This window comes from Neofelis nebulosa, chromosome 16 (genome assembly GCF_028018385.1).
Source record: "Neofelis nebulosa isolate mNeoNeb1 chromosome 16, mNeoNeb1.pri, whole genome shotgun sequence".
Lineage (NCBI taxonomy): Eukaryota > Metazoa > Chordata > Mammalia > Carnivora > Felidae > Neofelis > Neofelis nebulosa.
The window spans coordinates 40,124,300-40,131,251 of record NC_080797.1 but is presented as its reverse complement, the minus strand read 5'-3'; the positions used below and the strand labels follow the sequence as shown (position 1 = coordinate 40,131,251).

General features: G+C 61.5%; 1 protein-coding gene across 1 annotated transcript; it reads right to left on the bottom strand.

Annotated features, from left to right (window-relative positions):
* Positions 1–256: 256 nt before the first annotated feature.
* On the bottom strand, positions 257–6,394 carry DLX4 (distal-less homeobox 4). Its single transcript, XM_058704263.1, has 3 exons — positions 5,381–6,394; positions 1,719–1,915; positions 257–1,477 (listed from the first exon to the last, which is right to left on the bottom strand). Exons 1-3 carry the CDS (start codon positions 5,634–5,636, stop codon positions 1,229–1,231), a joined length of 702 nt encoding a protein of 233 aa, XP_058560246.1. The 5' UTR covers positions 5,637–6,394; the 3' UTR covers positions 257–1,228.
* Between the last annotated feature and the right edge of the window lie 558 nt (positions 6,395–6,952).

The following is a 6,952-nucleotide window of genomic DNA, read 5'->3' as shown; positions in this document are numbered from 1 at the left end:
AGAATTTGCGAGTGAGGACCACTCCGACTTGGGTCATTCCCAGTATTAGCATCTTCCAGTTTCACACTGGAGCGAATGAAAATGGTCATCAGAACGTTCCAGAGCTACAAGCACAGAGCTAGTTAGGGATAGAGGCAAAACTAGTATCCCATCCTCTAGGTCAGTGCTGGAAGAGTCAGATGGGAGGCAAGAGAGAGATGGGCAAGCAACCCCCACCCCCGGAAGTCAGGAAACAAACACACTTCACAGCCAGGGCCCAGGTTTTTATACAGATTTAATCTCTGAAAGCTCATGATGTGGAGGATGCTAAATCGGTTATAAATAGGAGCGGTTCCCTTGGACAGAGACAGCAGTGAGGAGCTGAACTACCGGCCCACCCTCCCTGTTTGGGGGTGTCTCTCCTTACACTCATCCAGAGAGTCTGCTTGTCCCCCATTTTCCCCAAAGAGTCGCCCTACTGGGTTTCCAAGAGGATGTGAGTGTGGGGATGATGGGTATTAAGGGTGGGAAAGGCGGCGATAGGCTCTTAATAAATACCCGTTGAATTAAAAGGATAATCGCATCCAGTATCTACTAAAACTGAATAGACACAGGAAAAAGAAGGCTTTTTTTTTTTTCTTTCTTAGAAGAACAGCTTCAATTCCCCATAGGTCCACAAACCACATTTTCAGCATCGCTTCCACGTCCCAGGGGGGTGAGGCAGTCTATCTATCAGTCATGGGGTAACGCGCTGACCTCCAGGAAAAATCGGTGGGGGGTGGGAGGGACTCGGTGGTGGTCGACTTGAAGACACCGGATGCCCACTTCACTTCCGCTTCTGCTCAGAACAGCGTTGGGCAAGGCGCAAGGCACACAAAGAGGAAAAAATACTCAAGTGTTTCTTGTTGGTGTTGCCTCCAGGCTGGCGGTAGACTGCAGTCCAAGGAAGGGATGGGAAGACTAGCGGTCCTGTGAGGAGTCTGCGCTTCAGCCAGTGACTCCCTCCAGAGCCTCCGATCAGCTGGAGGGAAGGTGTCCAGTCTATGGTAGTGGTGGGGGGCAGTGGTGAAGACCGAAGTCCTTGATTAGGCTGTTTGGGTTACAGGGAGACGTCCTTTTTCTTCTCTCGTGCCTTTTCCTCTTGAGAAAACCCATCTGGAGCTGGTTTCCTCCAGGACCAGAAGGGGTGCAGGCGGGCTGGGTCCTAGGCTTTGTGGAGGACTAGGGGCCGACCCACCCTTCCCGGGACTCACATCATCTGAGGTGGAGCCAGGACATCTGGGGAGTGATGCTGATACCAGGCCCCAAAGCTGTTGCTGTAGCCGCCGCCACCGGTGGGCAGGGCCCCTGCCTTGGGTAGATCCCAGAGGGATGGGAGGGGTGGGGAGCAGGGAGACAAGGAGGGGGCTCTCCCAGGGAAGTCCCCTTCCTGTCCTCCAGAGTTCTGCTTCAGGAGCTTCTTGTATTTGGAGCGTTTGTTCTGAAACCAGATCTTTACCTTTGGGGAGAAGAGGGGAAAGGATGGAAGGTGAGGAGAAGAATGCGTGTGGAAGGGTGAGATCCAGGGAAAGGGACCCAGCAGTGGCGCGCAGGCCCCTTGGGAACGTGCCAGGAGAACTGTGACAACGAGGCTAGGGGGCTCCTCAGCCTCTCAACCCTCCCCCCCCCCCCCAAGAGGTGAGTTCCCAGAGACCACATCAGGGGAAGGCTAGCTGCGGGAAGGATGGGGCCGGCCTCACCTGGGTCTGGGTGAGGCCGAGCTGCGCGGCCAGCTGGGCCCTTTCGGGCAGCGCCAGGTACTGCGTGTGCTGGAAACGCTGGTTCAAGTGCTGCAGCTGCAGGCTCGAGTAGATGGTCCTCGGTTTGCGGAGCTTCTTGGGCGGGGCCTGCGGGCGCTGCTCCGAGGGCTCCGGGGACAGCGGCGGCTTCTCCGAATCTGGGGGGCGGCACAAGACGGTGTGGGTGGGGCGTTGAGAGGGTCGGACGCGCGGCTTCCTGAGCTCATTTGCATCTCGTTTGCATGTAGGCCTCAGCTAAGCAAAGGGCGCGGGTACCCGGCTCGGCCCTCCTCTACCTTCCGCTCCACGCCCCCTTCAGGCGCCACGCCCACCGCGCGCTAGGACGCGGTTCTTGCCCTCAGGGAGCTCCCACTCATGGGTCCTGTGACCCTAGGAAGACAGCGCCAAGGGACGGAGCGAGGGTACAGGTGGCGCCAGGGCCGGGAGGTCAGAGTTCAGGCGGGTGCGGTGGCGCCAGCTCGGGGTAGGGTGGGGCTAAAAGGCTCGGTCGGGGGCTGGGCTGAGGCCTGGAGCTGACCGGGGCAGGGCATTCCAGGCCGAGGGAACTCCAGAACAATGCTCAGAGGCGCGAGCCAGTGTTTGCGTGGCAGCCTCCCCGCTGCCGGGGGTGGGGAGGGTGGGGGTCGGAGGGGCCCGGCCAATTCGGCCTTGAGGCCAGAATGAGCACCCGCCCCCCCGCCCCCCGCCCCCAGCATCCTAGAGTGGGAAGTGCCCTCAGGGTTTGCCATCCCCTATTGCGAGGCGCAAACCCCAACCCGAGGTGCACCCTGCAGGGAAACTGACCAGCCCTCTCCTCCCCGGTGCCCGGCTGGCTAGGGGAGGCGGCTCAGGGGCTCTAGAAGCCCTGTGGGAATGGGACAGCCCCCTCCCGCTCCCCGCTACACTCACAGAGGGGTTCACCGCTCACGGGGAAGGTGGCCCAGGTTCGCAAAGCACGCAGCGCCGGCCAGCGCAGGCCCTTCGGGCCGCTGCAGGATCTCGCTGCCGAGCTGCCCCGTGAGATCTGGTCACCTCCTGCCTCCAGGCCCAGCCACTCTAGGAATCTTGGCGGGGGAACAGCGGCCCTAGAGTACGGGAGGTGCGGGGCTAGGGGTCCTCCTCTTCCCGTCTGAGCAGCCCAACCTGCGCCAATCTGCGGGGGCACCCTGGGATCATTCCATTCGGGTGATAGGGCTGGGAGGCCCAAATGACCAAAATGCTCCCGGGCTCAGGGCAACGTTTGCAGCTTTCCACTCGGGTCTGCCGGGCCACTTCAGCCGAGAGAGAACTTGGCCCCGGTGCCCAGACGCAGTTAATGTCGGCCGAGTCCCGCACCCTCACCCCGCCCCTCCTTCCTCTGGTCGTGCTCCCCCCGACGTGTGGTTCCCCGCCCTGGGCCGGCCGCGATGACCAGGTGCCTTCACCTCCCCCGCATCCCTCACTCAGGGCCCCGGGCGTTGCGGGCTTCTCAGATCCACCCCCACCCCGACCCCCGCCCCTGCCAATTCCCAGAAAAACCGTTGGGTTTCCGCTCCCCGCCCGCGCCTGTCCGGCCTCCCCTGCTTTGACCCTACCGCTCGAAGCCCCAGGCTGGCCGCCCAGCGACCGACCACCCGCGCCTCTCCGGCTGCGGCTGCGTGAACCACGAGGCTCGGGTGGTGACGCAGCGCCTAGGAAGCAGCCCCCGCTGCTGCTGGACTCCCCCAGCCCTCGGTGCCCCAGCTCTCCCAGAGGACGCCCCTCCAAATGCCTTCCCCCCCGACAGCTGCCCTTCTCCACACCAGTTGTGGCAAGTCACGACTGGATCTGCCCTGGTCGCGATTATGGAGCCCAAAGGCCTCCCTGGAGGCACCGCCGCCGCACCCGCCCGCTCCCAAAGCTCCCTTGGAGCCAAACCTTACCCTGCAGCGCGGGTGGACACGCGGTGGGGCAAAAAGGAGGGCTCAAGTCCTCTCTCACACCCCCAATCATTCGGTCTAGAATGGGCAAACCCACCAGTTTCGGGAGGAAAACGCTACCATCTAGTCTAAGCACGTGTATGGTTTTCGTTGGATCCGGGGAAATTCTGTAAAGAAAAGGAACTCTCCACTCTCTGGCCCTTAGACCAAGCAGAGGGAAGACAAGGTGTGTGGAGGACAGGGATGAAAATAGTAACCCTGTAAACAATTCTCTGAAGGACGAGGCGATCTCGTTCCCACCCGGCCACACACACATAGACACAAATGTCCCATATGAGCATATACTAAAGGGAAGTCCAAGGGATTCATTTATAGAACCTAGGTCATTTGTATAAAACAAACAAACAAACAAACAAACAAACCTCCTCCCAACTGCTCCTCCTTTAAGGAGGACAGACACAGCAGCCTGGGAGAGGCAGCTCGCGTTCGTGCACAGAAGGCACTTCACTTTGGGGGCTCTGAGGAAATTCTCTAAAATCCTCTTTTCTGGCCTCATGCAGTGAACACCAATCTGCAAGGACTAAGTGCCTGGAAAAGAGGCATCCACACCCGGTCCCAGGGTCTCAGCTTGCCCATCTGTAATCCAGTAGGTTGAGCTCCCAAATCTTTAGGGTCACTTCTGGCTCTGATGGTTTATGAGCTCATGTGTTGGAGTAACAGGGAAAAGGAGAGAGATGTCCTGGTCCTGGGCTGACACAAGCAAAGGCACCCAGTAGATGTGCATCCTCGGAGGAGACTGTGCTAAAGACAGTTAGGTGGGGACAGGGAGGGCAGGGGACCTGAGGTCTAATTTGGAGCTAGTACGGATCAGCATATACAGTTGCACGGGTTCTGCCCAATACCGGGCCCAGGACCAGGAAGACAGGCTGGCTAGCTCCTTGGCTTCTTTGAGGCCTTGCAGTGAGCACTTTCTCAGGGACTCAAAGTTGCTCCAGACAGCAGGAAGTGGGGCCTAACCTGTCCCCCACAAGGGCAAGGGGTGGATCCTTCACCTGGAAGGATCTGCATCAGGATCTATAGCTAGAGGCTGCCTGACCCACCTGTGGCTACATTCTTAGAACAATAGGTGGTGGGGTCCTAGCCCCAGATTCTTCCTAGCTGGAAGGCCAGCTTCCAGCCTCTATCAGGCATATTCAAGCACCAGCCAAGGGAGACGGGGAGGGGCCCCCAAATAAGCCCCCACTTCCACTGTCCTCCAACTGGGACCGCACTTCCAATTGTCTGGCTTGGGCTGGAGCACTGCTTTTGGAGACAAGACAAACCCGGAGAGGCGACTTGGGGAAGGGAAGGAGTACACGACGGAAAGAATCCTGGGGCAGGGGCTAGGCACCCACACCCACATCTGGATTGTTTCAGTTTTCCGTTACACGTAGGTGCACACCACCCCGCTGCTCCAGGGGGTGGGGTAGGGAGCCCTGCCGCCCGGCTTCACACAACTGCAAATCGAAACCAGGTCGGTCTTGAAAGGAGACCTAGATCAACTCGCCCCCGCCCCTCCCCCCTGTCTCCCGCCCCATCCCTTCGCCCTCCCCCCACCCCCAGATCCCTTGGAATCTGAGTAAGGTCTGAATCCCGCTAGCTGCGCCCAACCAGGCGAGGGCGAAGTTTAGGGACGCAAAGGATCAGGACCCCAGAGGTGGGAAGAGCTGCGGCGCCCGGACTTACCTGCCTTCGGCTCCTGCTGAGAAGGCGCCGCTGGTTGCTGGCAGGGCAGGTAGGAGTCTCCCGGAGTCGCCGGCGCAGTGTAGGAGTAGGGCAGGAGGTGGCCATACGGCCCAGAGTAGGGCAAATCGGAGGCGACTGCGGTTGCGGGGGACAGGCCAAGAGGGTAGGCAGCCACTACCGATGGGACAGGGGCGATGTCCGGGAATATGGCTTTGGAGGCGTCCCGGCCAGGGAGGGAGCAGGGCAAAGAGGTCATCGCGGCCGGGGCCGGGGCCGGGGCCGAAGGGCCTAGGCCATGGCCCGGCACGTAGTCCGCTCCCTCCGCCAACTCTCTCTTTTCCGAACCTCGGGCGTTGGGACCGGATGAGCCCCCCAGCCAGCCTCCCGCACACTTAAGATCCCGGGGAAAGTGTCTCTCTGTGCCTTTTCCAGCGGAGAGCGCGCGCCTGGGAAAGGGGTTCCGAAGGGGTGCCCCCCATGGCTTTTCCCCTCCCCCCTAAATCCATGGGGGCCCCCCTCGTCTCGCTCTTGGGTTCGGTTCCCGGGACCCGACGGTGGCACCGCCCACTTAGACGCCGCGGATTGGCTACCGCACGCAGTGACCTCACGGAGGCTGGGGCCGGGGCCCGCCCCCCGGGGCAGCCCGCGGTAGGGAAATTCAGAACCGAGAGGTCCGAGGGGCGGTGCACACGCTCCAGGCCCAGCTGCCTCGGGGTCTTCTCCAAGAGGGATACCGGGGTGGCAGGGCGATTGGGGCAGTCTGGGAACCTCGGTCTCAATGGAAGAAACGCGAGGGAGCTGGCGGGGCCGGGATGGCCCAGGGCGAAGGGAGCAGCGCAGTAGCGGAGGCGCTTCGGCTGCGGGGGCTCAGGGGACCCTCCGTCGCGCTCTCCAGCTCCTGGGGATCTGCACCGCGGTTCTGATGCCGCCGCCACCAACCCGCAGGGGAATCGAGACCAGACCGCCCGCGCCCGCAGCTTATTCAGCACGTCGGAATGCGTCGCTGCTGAGCCCCGGCAGTTTGTTGGTAAACAGACGCCGGGTCGGGGAGGTACCGCCCCGCGGCCAGCCTGCCCCGCACGCGCGCGGCACACACGCCCCCGCGGGGCGCCCTTGGCCTGACACGCCGCGACCGCCGCGACTGCGCCTCACCGCGCCCCCACCCCCGTCCTGGCTTCCGCTTCCGGCAGGGGCCCCGGTGCGCTCGCGACAGCGCAGCTCCAGCGGGCCCCCGAGGCCGCTGGAGGGATCCGCCGTCCTGGCTTCGCCCGCGCGGCGCCCCGCCTTTCCTGGCGCCGCGTGAGGCTGAAGTCTTGCACGAACCGGGACAAAATCCGCGAGGAGGAGGAGCGTCCACTTTGATGGTTCCTCTGAGAGCGTAGGAAACACGGCAGGCCTGTCCTGGTGGCCGCATTTTCCAGTCTGTGCAGGACCTGCCTCTAAACTTAGGCGCCCAAGAACTTGACGGGCAGGTGTCCACGTATACGAGTATCTATGGCCACAGGTAGGCAGCTACACGTAGGCTCCATTCAATTACAACATATATGCAAACACACAGGTGTCTACACTGAT